At 34.8% G+C, this 27,244-nt stretch overlaps 2 protein-coding genes and 1 non-coding gene across 5 annotated transcripts in view; 1 reads left to right on the top strand and 2 right to left on the bottom strand.

Moving 5' to 3' along the window:
* Window positions 1–27,244, bottom strand: part of LOC125869149 (agamous-like MADS-box protein AGL9 homolog) — a 594,250-nt gene that overhangs the window by 301,949 nt on the left and 265,057 nt on the right. The gene's annotated exons all lie outside the window — the stretch shown is intronic.
* On the top strand, window positions 10,619–14,180 carry LOC125869147 (squamosa promoter-binding-like protein 16). 2 transcript variants are annotated; one of them, XM_049549706.1, is made up of 4 exons: window positions 10,619–11,005; window positions 11,717–11,953; window positions 13,127–13,260; window positions 13,401–14,180. In XM_049549706.1, the coding sequence occupies exons 2-4, from the start codon at window positions 11,751–11,753 to the stop codon at window positions 14,021–14,023; spliced, it is 960 nt and encodes a 319-aa protein (XP_049405663.1). In that variant the 5' UTR covers window positions 10,619–11,005; window positions 11,717–11,750; the 3' UTR covers window positions 14,024–14,180. The 2 variants fall into 2 exon arrangements, with proteins under 2 accessions (XP_049405663.1, XP_049405662.1); XM_049549705.1 differs by lacking the exon at window positions 10,619–11,005 and having other exon boundaries at window positions 11,088–11,953.
* LOC125869494 (small nucleolar RNA R71) lies at window positions 27,007–27,113 on the bottom strand. Its single transcript, XR_007446856.1, has one exon. It is a non-coding gene; the product is annotated as a small nucleolar RNA R71 (small nucleolar RNA).

Below are 27,244 nucleotides of genomic sequence, written 5' to 3'. Positions count from 1 at the left end.
ATTCTCATAGTTGCTATCAAGTATTGGAGTTCCAAATTACAAGTTACAACAAACTACAAGCTTCAAAAATTGGTAATAACGTCTGCTATTAACGCAGATGTTTGGTATATTCGTTTCATAATATTTATATTTTATTTTTCGTCATTAATTTTTTTGTTATTATTATTTTTATATTACACTTTACATATAATTAAATATGAGTTCTAGCAAAAAAAATACCGGTAAAGGAAAAGAGAAAGAACCAAGTGGCATTAGTAAATTATTTAATTTTAATAAAAAAAGTAGTAAGGAAAAAAATAAGAGTAAATGTGGTGGTACTTCTTCTAAATCAATGTCTAGAATTAAATTTAATACAAATGATTCTACTTATGTTGATGATACTTCTTATGATATTGATTCAAATGCTCAACACTATCATGAAATTTTACAACAAATTTATGCTGATATTAATCCTTATATTGATGAAAATTCAAGTGAAGAAGTAGAAGTTGGTTCGGGAGAAGAGGAATTAGAAGATACACCTACTAGTCCGGTGACAAAAGTTCCAAATGAAACTACAAATTCAACGGAGCAAAATTGTGGACGCCCACACCTTGTACCTCCTACAAGGGAGAAGGTGAAGTATCAACGCCCTAAAACTTCTGTTGTGTGGCAATTTATGACTTTAGATAAGGAAAACTCTATTGTTATTTGTAATAAGTGTAAGCAACCTTTTAAACATAAACAAGGTGGAGGTCATGGTGGGACGGAGGGCTTAAATAGACATTTGTTATCTTATGTGCCGATTCAATATAAAGAAGCTAAATCATTAGCCGATAGGAAAAAAGGAATTTCAGTTAATGATTTTGATATTAATGTTAATGAATCTGTAAGGGCTTCTAACATGGTTCAAGGAACATTAGATCCTTCTAACCCCGGTGTCCACTAACACAACGTAAATATAATAAGGAAAGAGATCGCGAAAATTTAGCTAAAATGGTTTATGTTTGTGGTTTGCCTTATAGTTTTCCTTCACATCCCAGTTTTGTTGAATGTATTCAACAAACTTATAATCCTACTTATAGAGGTTTTTCAAGAAATACTATTAAATCTGATATTTTTGTATATCAAGGTAAACATTGTCAATATCTTCGTTGTATATTTAGCATATTAGATTGTAGAGTGTCTATAACTTTGGACATGGGTCATAGTGTTAATGGACGTGATTATTTAATTGTTACAGCACATTGGATTGATCATAACTGGAATTTGCAAAAAGGAATCTTAAGTTATAAAGAATGTGTAGAGAAAAAAACTGGTGCATATTTAGCTTCAAATATTTTGAGTGTTCTAGATTATTACATGCTTATAGATAAAGTAATGTCTGTCGCATTAGATAATGCATCTAATAATATAAACGCTGCTAGTATGTTAAAAACTAGATTATGTCCAATTGATGATAATTCTTTTAATGTTAGATGTGTTGCACATATATTAAATTTAGTTGTACAAGATGGTATTTCATTATTTAAATGTGGTTGTATGAAAATTGAATATGTTGTTGCCTGGATTTTTTATGCTCAAAGAGCTGCTAGAATAAGGGAATTTAATGAGCGTTGTGTACTATGTGATTTGCCACCAAGAAAAATTCCAAGACATATTAAAACAAGGTAGAATTCTTTTTACGAAATGGTTTCAGTTACTTACGAATATAAAAGACTCATACAAATGGTGTTTAATGCTCATAATGTTGACCCATTAGAGAGAATTTGTGAAGAAGATTGGGAAGAAACTAATGAACTATTAGAATTTTTTAAGACTTTTTTACGATGCTACAATCATGTTTTCTGGAATTTATTATCCTACTATTTCATCAGTATTAATAAATATTTGTGCTATTTCAATTCAATTTTCTAAACACAAAAAAATTAAAAAATTTAGAGTTGCAATTGAAGGTATGACTGAAAAATTTTAAAAATATTTTTTTCCTATTTCTCAAATTTTTTAACTGCTACTTTACTTCATCCTGACTATAAATTACGAGGTGTGCAGGAACTTGTTGACACTTTTTATGATACTTTAGAAATTTTATCGGAAAAAAATCCAACTTGTGAAATGTGTAAGTCTAGCATAAAAGTAGAAGCAACAATTTTGTGTGAAAAATATATAACTACAGGAAATACTCAAGGAGAAGTTGGTCAAACTTCTAATCCTCAGAGTAAAGCTCAAATTTCAAGTTATATGCGAGGTTTTCTTAGTCTTAATTCTACTAACAGTGATGATTTTGAAGAATATCTTAATCAATCTTTAGAAACAGTGGAAGACGGAGATGGCAATGAAGATTTATTAGCATAGTGGAGGAGGCGGAGCGTTGCATTTCCAATTTTGAGCAAAATGGTTCATGATGTTCTAGCTATTCAAGCTTCATCAGTTGCATTAGAGGCTGCTTTTAGTGCGGCAAGGTTTCAACTTGGCGATCATAGACATTCATTGGCGGAAGAAAGTTTGGAAACATCAGTTTTATTTAGAGATTGGGTCAACGCTGAGAGGAGGAACCATAATTTGCCAAGGTTAAGTTCCAAACAAGAAGCTTGGATTAATGTGGTAATTGGATCTAGTGATGATGAATTAGAGTCACAAGAGTTTCTAGCAAGTTTGCCAACACCGGAGGATGTTACCGTCGATATGATACTACAATTAGAATTGAATTTTAAAGGAGAATACAAATATTAGATTACATCCGAGAACTAATTGAAGCAGAACCCTTCCTAGAAGGTGGCTGCGTAAATTAGTTACTCATCTAATATTTGTAACAAATATTAGTTTTACATATGAGAATTTATTGAAATAGAACCCTTTCTAGAAGGTGGCTGTGTAGATTAGTTACACCACTAATATTTGTAAATTGTAACTTCTAAGTTCTAAGTTGCAATTAGATTTTATTAAATAAATTTGAAGGCTTTATTCAAGTCTTTTTTATATAATTATTGTCTTGCATTTTAATTTTAATTTTAAAATACTAACTTTAAAATACTTAATTTAAAAATTGAAATTTGACATTTAAATTTCAAGTTAAATTCTTTTAAAATATTTAAAATACAAATTTGAACTTCTCAAATTTGAAATTTGAAACTTGAAACTTGAAACTTGAAATTTGAAATTTGAAATTTGAAAACTTAAGCATTTTTTATTAGCTAAAAATGTTATTGAAAACTAATTAACTAAATAAACTAAAAAAGCTATTCAATAATATATAATTTCAATACAAATAAATAAACATATAAAAAAAAAAATCCCACGTCCCGTCCCATCCCGTCCCGCCAAATCCTGTCCCATCCCGTATATATAGTAGGACGGGATGGGACGAATTTTTATCCCCCCAATCCCGGTCCCCCCAAAAACCCGGCCAAGGAGTCCCCTGTCCCGTCCCTCAATCCTCGTCCCCTTGCCAGCCTTATACCGGCCTAGTCTCTTTCCATTAATTGTACCACACTTGAGCAGCATCATTCAATTGGTAAGCGGCTAATTCTGCCTTCTCTACTGGGGTTACTCCCATGATAGCAAGTACCTTATACACCTCATCTATAAACCCTTAAGGATATTCATCAACTTTGGAGCCATAAAATTTCGGAGGGTTCATCGTCATAAAATCCCTCACTCTTGAAATGGTCGTACCCACTATTGGGTTCATCGGTGCTACCACTTCCCTATTAACTTGTGCCATCATGGGTTGGGCCAATATTTGTAACGTCGACCTAAACTCCGCATTTGTAACATTCTCACCCAAAGGGTCAATCGAAGCTTGTAGAGCTTGTGGAGGAACCTTTTGATCCACCATGTCTTCCTCATTTCTTCTAGCATTTATCCTTGTATTAGCCATATCCTGTAGACCATCGAGGGTAAGGATTAGGAGAAAGACCTTATAGAGCTAATCTCCATGGCACGACTTAGAGAATGAAGAAGTGAGATTTCCTAATCATCTAATAGCTTCCTATTCATAAATGTGGTGCGCTTCTCATTTTTGAACAAGACTCTACTAGACGTGGTTTTGAGACATCTTAGAATCATTCTAAACCTTGTGCACTGATTACCAAGTTTGTCACGACCCAGGGGTATCCCCTAGATGTAACAAGGTGTACAAGACCCCAAGAGGCCTCATACAATCCGCTTAGCATATCATAACATAAAGTACTAGAAATGATGCGGAATTTTAAAACAATTTTTTCAAAATATCAAAGTCTTTTAAAAACAAGCGGAAGTCTATAACACTTTGTCTCAAACCATCTAAAACCATAAATGTCTTTGGGACTCAGCCCATACAAAAGTTCTAACATAAAAATAAAAGACATAAAGGAAAGGTGATCAAATCATCGATGCTATGAGGACTCACCAAGTCTTCACTTCTTGCTCTACTATGAACCTAGCCATGGGGATGGAACTCAATATCATCGGCTACATTTGATAAAGAAAGGCAACTATAGCAACAATCCAAGCTAGCATACATCATATAAGCAAACCTCATATGAAAACATACTTACGATACTTCCTTGAAGTAACCATGTTTCATCAAAATAATGCTACTTTGATTAGGACTTGTCCCTCTTTATCTATATCTACTATTCATGGAAGAGTACTTCTTAACTACTCCAATACATACATTACTTATGAATGGTTATGATTTTACCAATTTAAGGCTACCAAGGAAAAAGTACCATATTATGCTAGACCAATCTACCAGGTAAAGCATACTATCATGCAAGTACAAATTGTTCAAGGAAGGGTACTATTGCTCAATCCAAGCTACTGAAATGGTTTGGCCTAACCAAGTCATGCTACCATGCAAGCATTCTATAATGCTAGTGCAAACTAACCTTAGGAAGGGTACGATTTCTCAATCCAAGGCTACCATGAGATCTTCTACTCAAGCAACCATGCATGGTCTTGTCTTACCAACTCAAGCTATTCATGAAGGGATTTTATGTCACAACTTCAAGCTATCCTAGTCTAACATGCTTGATTCATTTTAGGTGAGCAAACCTTTCAACCTAGAATCATTCTATGTGAGAAAACCTTTCACATTATACATTCATGCATTCATGGTATGGAGTAAGTGGGTAAAGGCCTTCCACAACAATTCCATTTCAGTGCAACATTCATGGTATTAGCTTTACTCTGAAAGCCTCAACAATCATAGTTCATCATGCAAGCTCTACTCAAAAAGCCCTAATAATCATAAGTCATCATTCATGCTTTATTCTCAAGAAATTACATCTCATAAACATCATACATGCCTAGCTCTTAAGACAAGTCTAATCATAATTTCTCATATATGTTTTGCTCTTAAACAATTCTAGTCATAATTCATCATATAGCCCCAATCTCAATCAATACAAATCATATATCATCATGTATACTTTAACCTCATTCAATTCATATCTATATGCCCTAATCTCAAACAATCTACTATACATATCATCAATCCTAGAAGATTATCTCTAAATCCTCAATCTCCCCTTTCAAGGCACAAAACCCACATACTTCAATTTCATCTTTCAAGACATGGGTTAGGAATGTAAACATGTAATTTCATCATAATAACATGATTTACTACTAATTCAATCATAAACAATCAATATCCACTCAATTGGATCAATATATAACAATACCCATAATATTAGAAGAAACCCTAACTAATATTTGGGGATTTCATCTTCATAATTGGGGAAAACTAAGGGACTCCATGGATGAAAGAAGCCCATGGATGAAGAGCTATCATACCTTGATCACAATGCCCTCAAAATCTTGGAGATTTGGTGCCTTGATCTTGACCTAGCTTCGAACTCTATCTTCTTCTTCAAGTTCTAGAGAGAGAAATATTTGAGAGGATGAACTTTAGGATTCTTTTCGGGTTTTGGAATTAATGACCTAATTGGGAAGGTTAAAGGGTTAATATAGCTTATATAGGTGTACTAAGTCTAGGAAAAATGACCTCACTTAAATCTAACTTAAAAATGAATTTCCTAATTTAGCCCTCACTAGGAAGCCTACTCCCAGGCACCACGGCAGGCTCCACTAGCCATGGTCCTGCCCGTGGTCCTTGGTAAGTGCCTAGGCCATGATGTCTTGGCCTCCAAAACTCTAAGGCACCTTCACTGGCCTTCCCATGAGCTGTGGTCTTCACCACTGGCCGTGAAGTGGCTCGTGAAGGTGAGCCATTTTGAGGCAGCTTCATGGAGGCTACTTACTTAGCGACCACGAGCCGTGGTGGTGGTCGTGAAGTGGGGACGCCTTGGCCCTTGCCCCTTTGCCTTGGCTCTTGATGCCCTCATACTTATCCCTAGTTTGTCTACTAAATTATGGGGTGTTACAGTATAGGACAGTTCTAGTAGCGTGGACGAGCTGTTGTATCATCACATAGCTCATAGTGATGGTTATTAGTTAGAGAATCTCCCAAGTAAGAGTAAAGAGTTATTATTGTATTTTCATATACATTCGAGTTATTATCTACTGTTTTAAAAGTTTCATGTATATTTATTGTTGCATTCATATTGAGTTGAGTATTCTTAAGTATCCTTGAGTTAAGTTGAGTTGAGTTGGGACGAGGTGAGTATGTTTCCTTTCTATCAGTTTAAGTTGTATGTTATGTTTTAGTACATCTTACATTCTTGTACATTTAATGTGTTGACGCCATTTGGCGTGCATCGTTTCATAATTTAAATACATGTACTCAGGATCATCAGCAGGTGTTTCGTTAAGATCATTTGACCTTCCAGTTAGCTTTGGTGAGCCTTCAAGTATTCCAGAGGACTTCACCTTTACCTTATAGTTAGTAGTTTGGAGATGTATGGGTTTTGTTTCAATATCCTTCTGTAATAGAAGAGGCTTCATAGATAGACAGAATTGAGGACTTTTTCTGTATTTACTTTCTTTTGAGTATTGTTCAGACTTTTTAAGTTGAGTATTTCATGTCAATGAATTTCTTTCAATTTAATGCTTATGTATGCTTGAGTTAGTCTTCCACTTGTAGTCAGTCAGGATGAGGGTTTGCTTGGGGACCAGCAATGGTTCTTGAGTGTCGGCCACATCTAGAGTGTAAGCTCGGGTCGTGACATCTATTATTGACTGATGTCAAGTCTCGGGGATGATTTCTTGTATTATTTCAATTGATCTCTCTTTATTTGCATTGTTATTAGCTTATTGCCTCGTATTGATTATCTTCTGCTTAATAGCATGTTGCTTGCGGGTTGGGGTTAAGGGTTAGGCTTACCTACTAGTGGGGTGTAGTAGGTGTCATCATAACCTGAGAAATGGGTTCGTGACCATTTTTTCCTACTTGCATACTGAATTTAATAGAAATGAAATTTTATTTTTTAAAAATCTTGCGACAAGTAGAAATACTTTCTTAAAAACATATGTATATCTCTAACACAATATGCGATTTAAAAAATTGGGAGCGGAGAGTTAGGTGAAGTAGGGTAGGAATTTTCTGAAAAAAATAAAAATAATATCAAAAAAAAATTTGGAGGGAGGGGAGGGAGGGTTTGGGGGAAGAGGGGATAAAGTAAGATTTTTTTTTCTTAAAAAAAAAACTTTATAGAAGAAATATAAAAAATTAAGAAAATATTTGGTGGGGGGGGGGGGGGGGGGGGGGGGGGGGGGGGGGGGGGGGTGGGAGGTGGTGGTGGAGTGGGATAAGAAAAATATTTTAATTATCTTTTATCTTTTTATTTACAAAAAAAATTATTTATTTATTTTGGCGATAGTGAAACTTTTATCTTTAATTTTTAACTAATACTAATAATTTATTTATTTTTGGGATAAGGCACAAGTACACCCCCCCCCCCTCCTCCCCCTTCCTAGATTATGGTCGAAATCTCAGAGACACACCTAAACTTAACTAGGGTCCTAGTTAAGTTTAGGTGTATCTCTGGAATTTCGGTCATAGTCTAGGGGATACTTGTGTCTTATCCCTTTATTTTTGTCAAGATGGAATGTTTTGTCTATTTAGAGTGTCATGTGATAATTTTTTTATAAAAAAAAATCAAAGAGAGATTGTAGTAATCAGGAGAGGAGTTCAGAGCCAAAAGGGCTAAAAATAGAGCAAGTTTTTTTAAAAGGGCAACAAAAATTGAGTATGAAATCAAAAGAGTAACATTTGGATGGAGGGGTGGACGAGGTTAAATTGTATATACAAGACTCATATTTGCATGAGCCTTACAAGGCTCATATTTGACATGGGCTTTTAAAAAAACGGCGTATTTTAAAATAAAAATTAGTAGTTGTTCTTCATTATTTATTCAATCGTTTATTGTTGTGTTTTCGTGTTTATTTTTTATATTTTCACTATTAATATGTAAATAAAAATGTAAGTGGCGCGGTCAAGTTTAATAGTTTTTTAATATAAATATTGAGGACAAAAATAGGGACATGAAAAGAATATAAAGGAAAAAACTTCTAGACATTGCATATTGTTTTAGAGATTATCGCCTATTTCAACACTGTTGTTGTTGTTTATGTGTACTCGTTCCACACATAGTTGGTACGTGTGGCCTTGTTATTCAATTTTGCAGGATATTAACAACCCTCAAAGAACAACAAGGTCACACGTACCAACCATGTGTGGAACGGGTACACATAAACAACAACAATCGCGTCGAGGCAGACTGTAATTTCTAAAATAATATGCAATGTCTAGAAATTTTGTCCTTTATGTCTTTTTTCATGTCCCTATATTTAGCCCTGAATACATATATAAAAAATCTGATAATATATCATTATATATATTTACTATTCATCTCTCTATTTTACTTTTTAATTATTTTAATATTATTTGTATGATATCATTAATTAAGTCTTGATTTTCTTTTCAATTTAATTTTAAAAAAATAAATTTCAATTTCAATTTTTTCACAAGACATAAATTAAAACTATGAATTTAAGAAGACTTGGATAGATTCTACTATATCAAATTTAAAATGGTGGAAAATAAAAGTGGTCCAATAGAAGTGTTTTGGATGGAGTAGAATTAAACCGCGGCAAGGGAGAGAGGGAACAGACAAAGACTTGGGAACTGAAAAGACCAACCTTTTTCCTAGTTTGTTTTTGGCGCTTTTATCTCTCATTCTCAATTATCACACGCACAAAACACAGACAATATATACTAGTAATAAAACTTGAAAGCTACGTGCCTCCTTGTCCCTTTCCTAGCCACTCGTTTATTGGTCTTTCTTTCATCTTTGACTTTTACTTTTCAAAATATTTAAATACTTACTAATCATTCATCTATTTACTTCTCTATAAATTACATTCCCTCTATCTCATTTTACGTGAGCTAATTTGATTTGGTACAAAATTTAAGAAAAAAAAGAAAATTTTAAAATTTGTGGTCTAAAATGAATAATAGAAATTTGTGTGGCTAAAAATCATTTCATTAAGGATAAAATAGACATTTTAAAGATAAATTGTAGAAATATGTCATTATTTTTATAACTAACTAAAAAGGAAAGTAAGTCACATAAATTGAGGCAGAGGGAGAACTCTTTAATACTTGTCACTTCACATAATCGATACATAAATGACACTATTTTTCTTAATGTATTCTTAAGAATTATTAGCCTTAATAATTTATTAATTAATCAAAATAAGTTAATTTATGCTCATTTATTGGAAACTTGACTTCAAAAAAACACTAAATAAGGCTATAATGATAAATTCACCTAGTTTCTTAGGAGCGTGAAATGGTGACAACTAAATAGGAACGGAGGGAGTTTAAATTTTGATAGTTAATTAGGAAGTAAGTTATTTATATATAATTTGCAACTTAAAAACTCACATAACAAATAATATATGGGTTATAAAAAAATACGTGATCTATCATCTTATGATAATTAAGAAAATGAAATAACTAATACTAACGTAACTAATACATGAATAATTGTAACTAGTTAACAAACTAATCCTTAGATTTGTTTGGTGTGAGGTATAAGTAATAATAATTCCAGAATAAAACATAGAATTATTTTATCCCATGTTTTATTATAGGTATATATATATAAGGTAGTCATTAAATTAGTTATCCCATCATTTTTGGTATAGTAATGGAATAAGTTATCATATACTCCCTCCGTCCCTATTTACTTGTCCATATTTCCTTTTTTGGTTGTCCCTATTTAGTTGTCCATTTTGACAAATCAAGAAATGACAACAAATTTTTTCCTATTATACCCTTATTTACACTTCTTGAAAATTGTAAAAGTGTATGTTGTTTCCCTCCAATTTATTTCACTTTAATTCAAATAAGTGGTTGTAATTTTGAAGTGAAAAGTTGTCATAAGGGTAAAATTGTAACTTCACTGTGATAATCATTGTTGCCTTAATCTGTGTGTCATTTCTGAAGTGGACAACTAAAAAGGGACGGAGGGAGTATATGATAGAATAATTTATTTTGAAATAACGTATTCCCAACCAAGCAACCCAGTAAAGCTATGCGCCTATGCCTATTGGCTATTAACCTAAAAAGTGATGCAATCTTTTAACTCTTTCCAACTCTCACATAGAAGTTCAATTCCTTGTATCCTCACTCTTTTCAAGTTTGGTGAGTATTTTTCATCCCTATCCCTATACTATTAAGTCCCTTTTTTTTACCCATTAATCAGAGACCACATACCATTGTTTCTGAGTAACAAGTCACAAGACACTATTTTTACATATCTTTTGTCAGTTGCCACTTTACTGGTCTATGATGGAGTCTTTGTCAGTGAGTGAATGGCTGTAAAGAATAAGTCAGACTTCTTCCTTTACACTTGTCTCTGCTTTTTTCAAAAGAATGGGTCTTTAATTATAACTAGCAAGTATTATTGATCCTTACTCCATCCAAAACACTAGTTTCATCTTATAACCAAGAAAGGGGTACATTATACAGTCAAATTACAGATAAAAGAAAAGGAAACTGTCACCCTTTTTCCTTTTATCTTTTTCTGTTCTGTCTTTGCAAGAATCTCTACTGTGTTTTTGAAACTTAAGTACAGTTAAGTATCTTTTTCCCCTAAAAATTGTTCCTTTACACTGTAGCTTTTTATAACCTTCCTCTTCTTCTAACTAAATTTACACTTGTTTCTTGACATTGTAGTGAATTTTATTGGATTTTGCTTTTCTTTGTGGTGTATTTCAGTTGGCAGTTTTATTTTCCCTTTATGGATTTTGGTTGGTCCAGCTGATGAGTTACTTTAATTTGGAAGGTTATTCAATCATTAGACTTCAGCCGACAGTAGATTAATTTATTTATAATAATACTCCGTATGATAAAAGTTTGAAAACATCTGCATTATTGTGTTAAGAGGGTGGCTTAATTTATATATATCTGAGATAACTTTTCAAGATTCTCTTAATTCCCTATTTTGACACGTATTGTTATTGAGAATTTTACCTACATGTTCCTCCTTTTTGCAAACTTGGTCATTTTCTTGTTTTGTTTATCATTAGTGAAAATGGTTTGTCAGTAGTTTTGATTTTGAGGTACATAATCTGCACATCTTTTACATTTTGTTGAAAACTGAGGTATGGTTGGTTGGATCTTGTTAAATGTTTCGATTTTGTTTTATTGGATTTGATGTGATGAAAATCTTGGAGTAGCTAGGTGGATAGATGAGCATGAAAATGAGGTGATTAAGATCTTGGGGCGGACTAAAAGCTAAATTGTAACTTTCCTTCACATTTTGTGACATTGTTGTTAACTCAGGTCAAGAATTTAGAGGCAAAAATTGAATTGTGTGATGGAATCATCGTCATCATCATTGTCATCAAAGAGGGCCAAGGCACCAGGGAATATAGCTCATTGCTTGGTTGATGGGTGTAATGCAGACCTCAGTGAATGCAGAGAGTATCATCGCCGGCATAAAGTTTGTGAGGTGCATTCAAAGACTGCCAAAGTCACCATTGCAGGTCGAGACCAACGCTTCTGTCAGCAATGCAGCAGGTAATGCCTCTTCTTCTCTGACTCATTTTGTTGTCATCTTAGGGGGTTTGGATTAACCCAGTAACTTTTTGTACACCCTGTATTTGTATAAGAATATTAAATAAATATATGCGTATATTAACTTGTTCACCCCTAAGTCAAAAGGAGCCGTGGAAATGCTTTCCACGCTAGAACTCCTAATTTTGGCGCCGCCTATGCCCTAATGCATTCAAACAAGTGATACCGTGGATCAAGTAAGGAATCAAGCAGTCATGAAAGGCAGGTTCTGTTTACTCCATGTTCATTGCGTTGGAGACAATTGTTCGGTTAAAAATTGGAATTTCTCTGTGTAAGGGAAAATGTCTAGTTGTTCAATATTTGGAAGGCACATTAATTAGGAAGGTTAACTGAAACTTGAATGGATAGTATGACAATCTGGTGGCATGTTGCTCTTCCCTTAGTTCCTATGCTTTCCAAGCTATGTTAATTAACGTTAAGTTCCAAGATAGTAAACAATTTTATGTAATAGAGTTGGCGACAAGGTTTGTTCCGTTTAAATGTTGGAATTCCTTGTAAAGGCTAGAAAATGAGCAAACTAAGATGTTCAATCCTCGGAAGAAGCGTAAATTAGCAGAGTCAAGTGCATTTATTTATGCCTGTATAGAATAACGACGTTCTTCTTTCTCCCAAAGTTAGACTTGTGACTTTGTTCTTGACCCTTGGTCCACCAGATAGTTCGGAAGATTGTAATTAGAGAGGTGTCTAGATTGGCATAGAAGGTAATCGAGATAGTGAGCTATAATTTTAGTGCAAGGATTAAACCTATTATAATAGATCATGATCTTAATTCTTAATTAGAATTCACTTGTCTCCATTTCTTTCTGCCAACGTGAAGCTCAGATTAACGAGTTCTGGCATGTAGAGGAGTATTGGTGTTTGATGCATTGCATTCAATTCTAAGAGTCAGAATTTTTCCCTTTATAATGTAATGATACCTAGAAGAAATCTTCTGCTTTATCAGCAATTTAGAATAGAAGTTGCTAGTTAGTCCTGTCCTAAATGATTGTCTGCTTGTTTATTTTTCAGATAGTAGCTTAGATAATTGAAGCTTTGACTATAAGGTTTCTGCAGTTGTTCCATCCCCAATAAATTTATGTTGCAGCATTGTCTCGTTCTGATTGGATCCTTTTGTAGGTTTCATTCATTGGTAGAATTTGATGACGGAAAGAGAAGCTGTCGGAAACGTCTTGATGGACATAACAGGCGTCGAAGGAAGCCTCAGCCAGATTCTATGGCAAAAAATTCTGGATTACTTTTTGGCCAACAAGGTTAGGGTCATTTGTTTATATAATAGTAATAAAAAATGAAACATGAATGCATTTCCACCTTATTCTTAGAATTGGATACCGTTATTATATTTGTATGTTTAATCAAATGATGGTATGATCAAAAGGCTGAATCATTGTAGGATCGAAACTCCTGTCATTTAGCAGTCAACAAATATTTCCAAGTGCAGTTGTGAGCTCTGCATGGGCTGGCGTTGTCAAAACAGACAGTGATATGGTATTATACAACAACCAATCACATATGAATGGTATGGACAGTCAAAACTCGTTCCCTGATTCTTCGGGTCATAGCTATACAGGAGGAAGCCAATTCCAGTTCATGCAAGGCAGTGATCATAGTCTGACTGAATCTTCTTCAATCTGCCAGCCACTTTTTGAACATCCCACTTCTGCAGCAGGAATTTCTGGCAGCGGACAAAAGATCTTCTCCAGTGGATTAAATGATATTGTTGATTCTGATCGTGCTCTCTCTCTTCTGTCATCAGCACCCGCTGTAACTAGGGAGATTGGTTTGAGTCACATGGTGCAGCAGCCTGCCTCTATCCCGCGTTCCCAGTCACAGGGCCTGCAGTATGATGGTCTAAGCCATTTCCCTTTTGCTCAAGATTTCAATAGCAAACCTCAAGATTCACATGTTAGCAACAGCAGCAGCCCTCTCCATTTCCATGATATGTTGCAAAATGCACAAGATGGATCATCTACAAGTGGTGGCTCTCAGCAAACACTAGCCTTTATGTGGGACTAAACTTTTAACATCAAGGATATTCCGTTAATCTTGAATCCATCCAACCAAATGGTATTCCATTTCAGAATGTTTAGCTTCTAATTAGAGTCAAATGTCTGTGTGATATATCACTTAACTTTTCTATATTTTCCCTTCATTATGACGATTCTCTCTTCTCTCTTCTTTATTCTCTGAATTTTGCATCCTATCCCGAAAATATATTCAAAAATTTCTTAATGAAAACAAATATTCCAGCTTTCTGGGAAATCAATAAAACCATCATTATCACTGAAAATTATAGACAAGGGGACCACAAAACCATCAACAACAGGGATTCACTTCTATCTGAAAAAAAAAACAGAACACTTTGGACTATGCCTTAGTTTGAATAATATAATGTTCATTTGTAATCTTATATAGAAGAGGCCTTCTAGGGTCTAAGGTACATTCATCATTTACCAACTTAGTTTTCATTTACTTTCTTGATTTAAATAACTCATTGATGGTCTGCTAGATTATGTGGGCATTATCATCCTCAATATCAATAATTCATTTAGTTTCTTGATCTAGAAAATTAGTACTCCAATCATGCAGTTTGAAAGAAGCAGTAAGCAGGGGAGCTTCATGACAATAATTTGTGTCTTGTCCTTCGATAATGTAGGGGGTCAAATGAGCGGGTTGTGTTGAATTTGAAGATATTAAAATGGATTGAAATAGAAATTAGGTTGGGCCATCACCCACCCAAATTTACAAATAAAGAATTTTAAAGACCGTTTGAAATTGGAGACTAATTTAAGCTCAATTGAAGACTTTTTTAAAATGAGTCAAGTCTTGAATAGATTGATATTGAGCCAACTCAAATTATCTCAAGTCCCCCAACTCATAAAATTTTGGACGGATTGAACAAGTACATATATATGAGCTCATTTTGACACCCGTGAATGTAGAGTTTATGGCACGGATGGTGGCAACGTTGATACTAAGGCTTCCGGTTATATTTCTCTCGTTAAAGAGTGGCTCAGACTTGAAGAAATGATGCATGCTACAAATGTATAACTATATATACTAAAAATAAAGTCATTTAATTCATTTAATTCATATCAGTTACATATGCCTTTTGTTTTGGGAAAATTGTATGAAATAACAAACTATGAATTCAAATTAAATGTTATAGCCATAGTTTCTTTTATTTGTAATTCGCAACAAACATTCCATGTTTTTGGTCATCTCATTTGTATACCGAAATATACAAATAGACTCATTCGGTATACATATGTGTTGTATAAAAATTAATTGCAGGACTCATTTGTATACCAAAATATACAAATAGACCCATTCAGTATACATATGTGTTGTATAAAAATTAATTGCAGGACCCATCTGTATACCGAAATATACAAATAGACCCATTCGGTAAACATATGTGTTGTATATATGTAGTAATTTTGTTTATATACAATTACTATGTTTTAGTTTGTATACCGAAATATACAAATACAAATTTTTATGTATATGTATACCGAAATAGACAGATTAATAGCCATAGCAAATATAAAGTTTGTTATGGAGCACAATTATACAAACTATAGCTATAGCATACAAATATAATTTTTATGTTTGCTAAACCTAAAATTTACTCTTTTGTTTTCCATAATTAATTAATTATTTAATTAGATGGTTATTAAGGTTTAATAAGGAACCTTCGAAAACATTAAAAACTAAATAGTTTGCAACATCTTCAGCAAATTTCTTCATTTTTTCTATAGTGCAAATTTTATTTTGTAGGAAAAAGATGTAAGAATAATTCTTACTTATGGCCCAAGTTTACTTGTAATCCAAGTAATACCATAAATAATATTTAATAAAGAATAGATCTCGTACGTACATCGATTACTTGATGGACATACCAGATTAAGTCATAACCTCTATAAATTGGTCCTCCCTCCACCCATTAGGGTTACCACATATTTTCTACATTATTTTCATCACTGACGGTTATGGTAACGTAAGACTAGGACAAGGAGGTGGAAACCAATTTATGACTAACGCTTCTGTTTTTCTCTATGATGATGTCTTTTCTCATTAGGTATGTGCCCCTAACGATCTCTATGTAAGATTATCGTGTTCAAGATCCTGATGTGTATTAAAGTATTTAAATCTTACATGTGGCATTCGAGCCTGGACTGTTTGAACGGACAATCTTTGTATATCTTCTGCAACTAATTAAAATAAGTAGAAAAAATTTGTCACTGATATAGTCTACTATTTTTGCCCAATCAAAAATTATGTATTCGTCGTAAGTGTAGCGCTTGGATAAATTGTTTGTGTCATAAATTATGTAACTGCATCAGAAATTATGTAGCGATGTATGTATGAATTATGTGAACTACATTACATTATCTTCAAATTGTGGATGTTCAATACAAATTGAACATAATACATAGGTAACTAATTATTTATTTAGTGATTTTGAACAAGAATGTTGTCAAGTAGACGAATCTGGATGTAGGCAAATAACGTGAGAACCATGAATTTTTTTATAAAAAAAAACTCCTTCTAAGTTTAATTTTGTCCTATCAAGTTATGTTCAAACTTATTGTTGAATCCTTTTGTAGTAGTGTAATTTTGTGCTTCACTATTTAAAGTGTTTGGACTCTTAGGGGTCGTTTGGTTTGAAAATGAGTTATGATGGGATAAGTTATGTTGGGATTAGTTATGATGGGATAAGTTGTGTTGAGATTATTTTTTATTGAGTGTTTGGTTTGTTGTATTCAAAATAATAAAGTTTAAGAATAAATTATTTGTTTACAAAAATGCCCCTCATTAATGTAAAAAGTGATAGAACAAAAGGGTTGAAAGAGACATTTTTGTCATTTACCTATTTTATCCAGGGATAAGTTATCCCGGGATTACTATACCACCCAAGGAGAGGGATAACTTATCCCGGTACTAATTATTAATCCCGGGATAAGTTATCCCGAACTTGCCAACCAAACAACAAAATAAGCGGTACTATAATTTAATCCCGGGACGATTTGGTACTATCCTTCACACCAAACGACCCCTTAAGTTAATCAAGAGTTGTTAGCAAAGTTTAATTTGCACAAATTCAAAAATTCTTAAATAATTTTTTCCATAATGCAATAATTATGTTTCCTTTTGTGCAATAAATTAAATTGGTCGTTATACTAAGCAATAAATAATATGTGTGTACTTAGTGCAAAATAATTTGTTAGTCAGTCACCAATGTGGTCAAATTAGAGAAATTAGCGTCTACACATATAATATTTATGATCACTTGATACATGTATTATGTTTCTATAGTTTGTTAGTCACCAAAGTGGTCGGACTAAAATGTATAAAAAAATTCTCATGCACAAAATTTATGATATTATGTGTGCATTTGTATTTATATAGTTTGTTAGTTGCCAAAGTGGTCAAACTAGTATGGTTAAAAAAATATGCATTCATAAAATTATCGTTTATATATGAAAGTTAATGAAATTCCTATATTGAAAATAAATAGATAAATTAACTTTCACTATTGCTAGAACTTAAGAATCTACCCAAAGGTGATTCAATCATTCTACGAATAGTGAACATTATGAGGTAAATTAATACTTTCAATCAAACATATATTGTATATCCAAAGATGTCATATATATTTGGTTAAAAATATCTAATTGCCTATTAAAGATAAGAAAAAAATAAGACATTTAAATTATGATAGTATGTCGTAGTATCTACCCAAAGTAGAACTACGATATACTTTTATCGTTCTACTGAATTCACATTATTTTCTGATTATTGAGCATGTTTATCTATATTGAAGCTATTCCTCTTCATTTGCATGCTCAATGGATTGAACTTCTCTTAATGGCATGAACAAGTCCAGTTCCACTTAGGTGTGATAGATCTTGACTTGGCTCTGTTGAATGACAAACCTGTTGCCATTACTGATAAGAGCAGTGAAAATGCGAAGTCTTTTCATAAATCATGGGAGCGCTCTAACAGATTAAGTCTTATGTTCATGTGAATGCTTATTTCTAACAACATTTAGAGTACTATTCCACAAACAAAAAGTGTGAGGGGATACCTGAAGTTTGCGGAAGAAAATGGAGTCCTCATAAACTCTAAGGGTTCAACTAAAACAACGAAACATAACTAATGAGGAAATTCAACCCCCAAAACCTGAAAGTCATTGTACCAAAACTCTGATTAACTAACAAGTCTAAGAAAAGGGGTACAACCCCAACTAACATAAGAAATATCTAAACAACATCTAAGTCCGAACAGAATGGACTATACAATAAAGACTCCATGGTAGCCTGAAAGAACTGGCTCACCCTTGAATCCGATCTTGATCACTGATCTCCTAAATGAGATCTGTCAATAGCCGCCTGAAGATGCCCTGTACTCAACAATGAAAGAGCAAGTACAATATCAGTACACAACCACAATGTACTGGTAAGATCACGCGACTATCCTAGTAAGCACAACATATATCAGAATTACAACAAGGCAAACACATACATGCATATAATATATATACACATCGATTATCATTTCAAGAGCAATGGATGATTCCACATTCTCAATAACAAGTAGATATAACAAATCAATGGTTCTCTCATGAAAATCAATTCAATGGTCCTCTCATGGAACCCATACCCAAATTATTAGTGTGCCGGAACGTATCACTCGATCCTTTATATGCGCCGAAATGTGGCACCCGATCCAAGTTAGTGTGTCAGAACGTGACACCCAATCCAATATGTATGTCGATACGTGACATCCGATCCCAGTTCGTGTGTCGGATTATATGACATCCGATCCATTCAACAAGCCACAATCACAATCGCAATGTACATTTTCATAATCATACAATCAAGTGTGGATTCGTGGAATACAATTACTCGTTCATACTCAATTACATTAGGTGTGATCAACAATACCTCATTCACATCCATGCATGCATTACAATGAAGCAATTACCAACATACATCACGCAAAACATGAAATCAAACCATCACCTACCTCAAAAACAAGCTTCAATCCTCCTAAGAAACTTGATTCTTCCCTTTTCGGATCCTTTTCGCTTGTTCTAGGTCTACAAACAAACAATTCATAACGGAGATCAATAATTAAGGTCTAATTACCTGGATTATGATGAACCCAAGACCCAAATTATGATCCTAAGGTGCAGCTAGGATTTTTCCCACCATCCAAAACAGTTCCAAAATCCTCTCCCAACGATAATTACCCATGCATTTACATTCTACGGATCGAAAGATGAATTCAGGGAGTAAAAACCTTACCTTTAGCTTCGAGAATGGTGAAAAATTGTCAAAAAGTTGCCCTGGTTCGTCTCCTAACTCTCAAGAACGAAAATTACCGCATAAAGATATTTTGGGGTTTATTTCCGACTTAAGTCGCAACTGGCCCTCTATAGCGGATCCCATCCCTACACAGAGGCCCCACCCTGGAGGGAATAATCCTACCCTAGCATCTTGCACAGAAATAGAGAGTCGAATTAAGAGTTTCAAACCCCCATTTCACAACACACTTTCATTCGATGTCACTTAGAAACTACACGTTAGATCAGTTTTGGGAGTTCTACTCGCCGAATTCGATCGCGTAAAATCGTACGGGTTTATTAACGTCTTAGCTATTTACTCATATGATAAAATTTATAATTAGATCTCTCATTCATTACCAGATCTCCCTAGACCTCACTGGCTCTAATTTCGTCCAATTCTAGACTAGGCTAGGAAATTCCAAGTTACTACAAAAAGTTTTTTCGGCCCCAATTCTTTTTCCATTTGCTTTCCATAACGACGGGATCAGGTCGTTACAATATATACCAATTTACCCATCACTCGTCCCCGAGTGACAAACTAGGATAGAAGGGTTAAAACAAAAGTAAAGTAGTATTTGAATCGTCGAATAGCTGGGGATATTTGTCTCGCATGTCCTTCTTACCAAATCTCATTACCCCCTTTATGGGTGACACCTTTAGAAGAACTTATTCACCAGCCTGAAAGGGCATGTCCCTCACCTTATGGTCTGCATACCTTTTATGTCGACTCTAGACTGCTAGAAGCTTAGCTTGGATGTTTCTCACCTTATCTTGAGCATCTTTCACCAAATCGACCCCCTAAGGGTTTCACATCTTCAACCTCAAACCAACCAATTGCATACCTACACATCCTCCCATACAATGCCTCAATGAAGTCATCTCAATACTCGAGTGATAAATATTATTGTATGTAAACTCGACTAACAACAAAAGCGATTCCCAACGACCACTAAAGTTGATCGTACACTCGTCTGCAACATGTTATCAAGGACCTTGACAGAATCATCCGGACAAATCCTTTAGCACTTAAGCATGATAAAATTCTAAATCAATACTCCCTACAATTAGAAGTGAACCTGAACCAACCAACGCACACTCATAATACCCAACATTCATAGTTCTTATCAATATCTCCATCTCCCAACATAAATCTCCATGATTTCAACTTACAAAAATTTGGTTTTTAGACATCTGATACTCATTGATTGGTATGTCCAAACATACAAACCCCCTAACAGCACTGTTGAAATTCTAGCTTTAGCAATTGTGATTGTAGATTACCCTTAAGAACAGTAGAATTGGACCCAATGATCCCCACATTCAACCACACATAATTGTTACATGACCTCGACGATAAGATGATTATTAAGATTATCGAACAACCATAATTACGCATGGTAGCTCTTCTTATGAATTCTCATAAGTAAGGTGGTATATGTAGAACCACTGAAATACTTTAAAACTCTAAGATAACACCAAATATGTCATCTGAAATAACTAATCTTCCCAATCATCCCACTCAACCAAGAGAACATCGCAGGATTAGTACCCTTGATCCACCACTAGGGATCCACCCATAAAAGTGAAAACACACATGAGAATGGCTAGTAAAACCTACTCACCACCATGTGTAAAAAGAAATAGATGGTCACATAAGAATTTTACGGAATAACACTAAAGGTTTTGCTCTGAAGAGTCAATACCAGTCCTTTCTATTGAGTTGACTCCACATACTCTTCACATCATTCCACTGAAGTCCACATTAGCTTGTACCTTGAAGATTTTTATGAATTCATGAATCTTCGCTTATCATTGATCGCATCTCCATCGATCTTACAATATCCTTCGCTAAAAATTCAATCGCACTCATTACTAAAATAAAACCAAATACATAGAACTTATCTTCACACTCGAGCTAATGTATGTACACTCCTTTCTCAAGTCTTTTCCCATCGTTTTTAACCAATCTGATGGACCAGTGACCCTATTACCATAGCCACAGCAACGAATGAATTCACGCGTCTCTGAACCCAATTCTATACCCCTCTGAAGATACCTCTTTAGCCTTTGTAATCACATAAAATATTATTGCTCTCGCCTCTCTCTATAGGTTGTATTACATCCCACTATTTTTCTTCATTATGACTATCTCTTAAAACCTTTCATACAACCACGTTACTCACCAAAAATTAGGAAACCATAACCTTAGATACTCGCGAGTCGTAATTACTATACAAAATTTGCTTACCCACAAACTTATTATGCAGTTGTATCCCATCACAATCCATTACGAACTCTTATTACCATTATGCTCAGTCAGCCCTGACTATCACCACGAAGTCAACCTTTTCATCAACATAACACCTAAAACTCAAGTATCCTTATCAAATTCAAAGGACTAACCCAATTTTTATATGCGCTTTCTTACTAAAATCTTCAATTTCCTTCACCCAAGTATACTCAATGGAACTTTCTTTATCCATAAGTTTGTCACTCCGGTATCAATCCACTCTTTTATGGTTTAAGATAAAATCACTAGTCCTCATACTACCATCCTTCTTCTTAACAAAAAAGACAGGAGCACCCCACGGGGAAACACTAGAAAGGATGAAACATTTATCAAGAGGCTCCTGGATTTGAGCTTTAAGCTCTCTCAATTCTACCAGATCCATGCGATACGGTGGGATGAAAATGGGGCAAGTGCCCGGTTCCAAATCAATGTAGAAATCTATATCTCTATCCGGAGGCATACCAGGCAAATCGGTAGGAAACACTTCCTCAAGTTCAGACACTACATGAATAGACTCAATCGAGGGAGACTCAACCTCCACATCTCGAATATGAGCAAAATATGCCAAACATCCCTGCCCCACTAGTTTCCTAGCCCAAATGGAGGATATGATCTTAGCTGGCTTAGGCTTGTACACCTCTTCCCACTCTAACTTTTCCCTGCCAGGGATCTCTAGAGTCACAAATTTTGTATTACAATTTAACACAGCAAAATAGGGGGACAACAAAGTCATGCCTAAGATTATATCAAAGTCAGTCATATCCAAAATAGCCAAATCATCCCAAGTCTGAAAACCCATAAACAAGATAGGGCAAGCACGATATACATGGGTGACTATGACTAACTCTCCAACTGAGGTAGAAACATGGATGGAGGCATCAAGCATATCACAAACCGCCTCAAATCCTAAGGCAAACTGAACTAACACATATGAATAAGTAGAACCTGGATCAAACAAGACAGTAGACATCCGGTCATAGACAAGAATAGCACATGTGATCACTGCATCATACACCTCAGCCTCAGTCTTTCCCGTAAAGGCATAAAATTGACCTCTATCATATTGACGGGCAACCTTCTTGTTGCCTGGAGGCACTTCCCTACCTACACTACCATTTCCTCGGCCTCCACAGCCACGTTGATTTCCTCTTCATATGCCCAGGTTCTCCACAATTTTAACACACTTAATAACTTGACCAAGTAAGCATTGTTGCTATTGAGGTAGTCGTATCATGACCCTCTTTGATATATACTCAATCTATGAAATTGTAGTAGATATTCTAACTTCAATTGTCGCAACATAATTTCATCATTTACTAAGCAACCCAAACATGTTATGACAACACTACTAAATGCAATTTCCAAAGTAATGGTGTTCATTATCCAGAAGTCCCTTACAAAACTTTTTGAATGATGACACCTATAAGCTCGGATCTGTAAATCTGACCTTAATCACTTCACAAAGTGACTGCTCTATGTTCAAGAACTCATCTCTCTTCCTATCCCTCAAAGTTCAGGGTATATACTTCTCTATACATAAAGCTATAAAATGTTTCCCAAGTCATGAGTAGTGCATTTACTAGTCAGCACTCAACATGAGACCACCACTATATTTTGGTCTCTCTGGGATTGATATGTCACAAACTCAACCCCAAACCTCTCCAATATATTCATCTTAAGAAGCAACTCATGACAGTCAACAAGGAAGTCCTAAACATCTTCATATTCTGTACCCATGAAGAATTATATTTTCAACTTTAAGAACATAATAAAACCTCATGTTTATCTCTAGTCATTACATGCCCACAACGAGTCAAGAAACATACCTATTTCCAAGTACACATTTTCTATTGTTGGTGTTGTTGTTTCCACCTTTACAACTCAATTACTAACCAAATGTGACATAGAGTGAAAGAATTCAGATACCAATTTGTATCACCTAGATACCAATTGGATTTCAATCATAACACAAAAATGGTAGAAAGAAGTAAGTTTTTACTAAATCCTATAGCCTCTTGAAGAAAAGTACAAACATCTTCGTACCGTTCAACAAGACTCTACTAAACTCGTTTTGGCACAATGAGATAAACAAACCTAGGGCTCTGATACCAACTTTGTCATGACCCAGACCCTCGTGATTGGCACCCACATTAACCCTCCGATAGGAGAACCATTACTACAACCCGACTAAACAACTTGACAAAAAACTAGGCATTTAAAGATACGAAAGCAGGTTTAAATGACAATAAAAATGGAGTCCCCATAAACTCTAAGGGTTCAACTAAAACAACGAAACATAACTAATGCGGAAATTCAACCCGTAGAACCTAAAAGTCATTGTACCAAATCTGTGATTAACTAACAAGTCTAAGAAAAAGGGTACAATCCCAACTAACATAAGAAATATCTACACAATGTCTAAGTCTGAACAGAATGGACTAAACAATAAGAAGGACTCCATGGTAGCCTGAAAGAACTGGCTCACCCTTGAATCCAATCTTGATTACTGATCTCCTAACAAGGTCTGTCAGTAGCCGCCTGAAGATGCCATGTACTCAACAATGAAAGAGCAAGTGCAGTATCAGTACACAACCACAGTGTACTGGTAGGATCCCGCGGCTATCCCATTAAGCACATCATATATCACAATTACAACAAGGTAAACACATAAATGCACAGAATATATATACACATCGATTATCATTTTTGGAGCAATGGAAAATTCCACATTCTCAATAACAAGTAGTATAACAAATCAATGGTTCTCTCATGGAACCTAATTAAATAGTCCTCTCATGGAACCCATACCAAAACTATTAGTGTTTAGGAATGTGACACCCGATCCCATATATGTGTCGGAACGTGGCACCCGATCCAAGTTAGTGTGTCAAAACGTGCCACTCGATCCAATATGTATGTCGGTACGTGACATACGATCCCAGTTAGTGTGTCGGAATGTGACACCCGATCCATTTAATAAGCCAAAATAATAATCACAATGTACATTTTTATAATCATACAATCAAGTGTTGATTCATGGCATACAATCATTCATTCACACTCAATTACATTAGGTGTGATCAACAAGACTTCATTCACATACATACATGCATTACAATGAAGCAATTACCAACATACATTACACAAAACATGAAATCAAATTATCACCTACCTCGAAAACAAGTTTGAATCCTCCTAAGAAACTTGATTCTTCCCTTTTTCGGATCCTTTCCATTTGTTCTAGGTCTACAAACAAATAATTCATAACGGAGATCAATAATTAAGGTCTAATTTCCTAGATTATGACGAACTCAATAACCCAATATCCAAATTATGATCCTCTGGTGTAACTAGGGTTTTTCCCACCATCTGAAACAGTTCCAAAACCCTATCACAATGATAATTACTCATGAATTTACATTCTACGGATCGAAAAATGGATTCGGGGAGTAAAATCTTACATTTAGTTTCAAGAATGGTGAAAAACTGTCAATAAGTTGCCCTGGTTTGTATCATAACTCTCAAGAATGAAAATTGTAGAATAAAAACGTTTTGGGGTTTATTTCTTATTTAAGTCGTGACTAGCCCGCTATAGCGGCCCTCATCCCGCCACAGCGGCCCCACCCTGGCGGGAATTATCCCACCCTTGCGGCTTGAACGGAAATAGAGAGTCAAATTAAGAGTTTCAAACCCTCATTTCACAACACACTTTCATCCCATGACACTCAGAAACTATTCGTTCACGCTAAGATCAGTTTTGAGAGTTCTACTCGCCTAAATTTGATTCCGTAAAATCGTACAAGTTCCTTAACATCTTAGTTATCTACTCATATGATCAAATTCATAATTTTATCTCTCATTCATTACCAGATCTCCCTAGACCTCTTTGACTCTGAATTTGTCCAATTCTGGACTAGGCTAGGAAATCTCAAGTTACTACAAAAAGGTTTTCCAGCTCCAATTCTTTTTGTATTGGCTTTACATAACAACGAGATCAGGTCGTTACATGTTTGTAGGGAGAAAAGCAAGGAAAAGGAGCAAAAAAGAAAACCATCCAAGAAAAGGAAAATATAAGTCGAAGTTGCTAAGTAGAAATGGCTAAGAAGCTGGAAAAATGCACTGTATAGGAGCATATCCGTATCGTGGAGCTGGAAGATAATTGTGGCAAAAGAATTACACAAAATAGTGGAGTGTGCAATAGAGGCGCGTCGTAGGGGAGGATTGAACTTCTCAAAATGTGAAGCGAGGGAACAAGTCTGCGCCGCAGCCCTGGACTCCAAAATTGGACCACGTGTTTTAGTCCACCCTATAAATAGTCCAGCTGTGTTATTTTATTAATTATTCAATTTTTGAAAAAATGAGAACAACACGAACTCTAGGGCTTTTCTTCTACTCTTTCATTTTGGTAAACACTTTAATGATCTTTGAACATTATTTGATGATGATTCATACTATGAGTAGCTAAATTCTCAAGTTCTAGGGTTATAGCTATGATTGTTGGCGTAATATTATTTATTTGTAGCATGAGATGGGTTTTCTTAGGATTTATGCTTACATTCTAGTTTTTACTATTTTGATGCTCGATCAACATAAAATAAACTATTTGTCCACTCTTGAACTCGGAATATGAACAGAGGGATAGACCAAGGAATGTAAGGAATGTGTTCAATCTAGGGTAAAAACTTAGAGTGTTTCGCCTATAGGATAGAAATATATTTATATGTCTTATTTTCTTAATATAAAAGACGATAACGTAATGCTCTGCGATTGGTTCATGCCTATTCCACTCAACGATGTAGTTAGGTTGTCAATGGTGGTAGGCGATTAGAGGTCGGGAGACCATGATAGTAAATTCAATCTTGTGAATCTATAATGAGAATAACCTGTCAATTGCTTGAATACTCTTTATTATGTTTGAAATCAATGCGCTACAACCCTGGACTTCTTCCAAATTGTGAAATTCCCATTTGCAACAGATATAATTGTTTAGTAGTTAATAATTGAGACTGTTTTAATATTGATGCTATAAAAAAAAGTTAGTGTTTGTCGATTTGAAGTCCTTTGGGTTCGATAATCTAGCTCAAAAGAGTCACTGTATTACTTGAGCGACCACGTACACTTGCGTGTGCATCTGGGAGCAACAAGTTTTTGGAGCAACAAAATTTCCTCGATATCAGTGACATGTACACTCCAACTGGAGTGAACTCTGATTATGTGAGGCTCACCCAATTTCCCTTTTCTTTGCTAGGGGAAGCAAGAAGATGGTTGAACTCTGTGCCCGCAAACTCCATAACATCATGGGATGATCTTTCACGAAAGTTCTTAATAAGGTTTTTCCCATCCAAGAAAACAGCCTAGTTAAGAAGCGAGATATTAAACTTTCGATAGAAAAGAGGAGAAAACTTGTATAAAGCTTGGGACAGGTTTAAATCCATGTCGCTAAGTTGTCCACACCATCATCAAGCTAACGAGGTGTTGGTCCACACCTTCATTGAAGGGTTGGAACCAAACACCAAAATTTTACTTGATTCTGCTGCAGGTGGACATGCTTTGGAGAAGACATATGCTGAGTTATTTATCCTACTGAATAGAA

This window comes from Solanum stenotomum, chromosome 6, assembly GCF_019186545.1.
Source record: "Solanum stenotomum isolate F172 chromosome 6, ASM1918654v1, whole genome shotgun sequence".
NCBI classification, from domain to species: Eukaryota; Viridiplantae; Streptophyta; class Magnoliopsida; order Solanales; family Solanaceae; genus Solanum; species Solanum stenotomum.
This window is presented reverse-complemented; position numbering and strand designations above follow the sequence as displayed.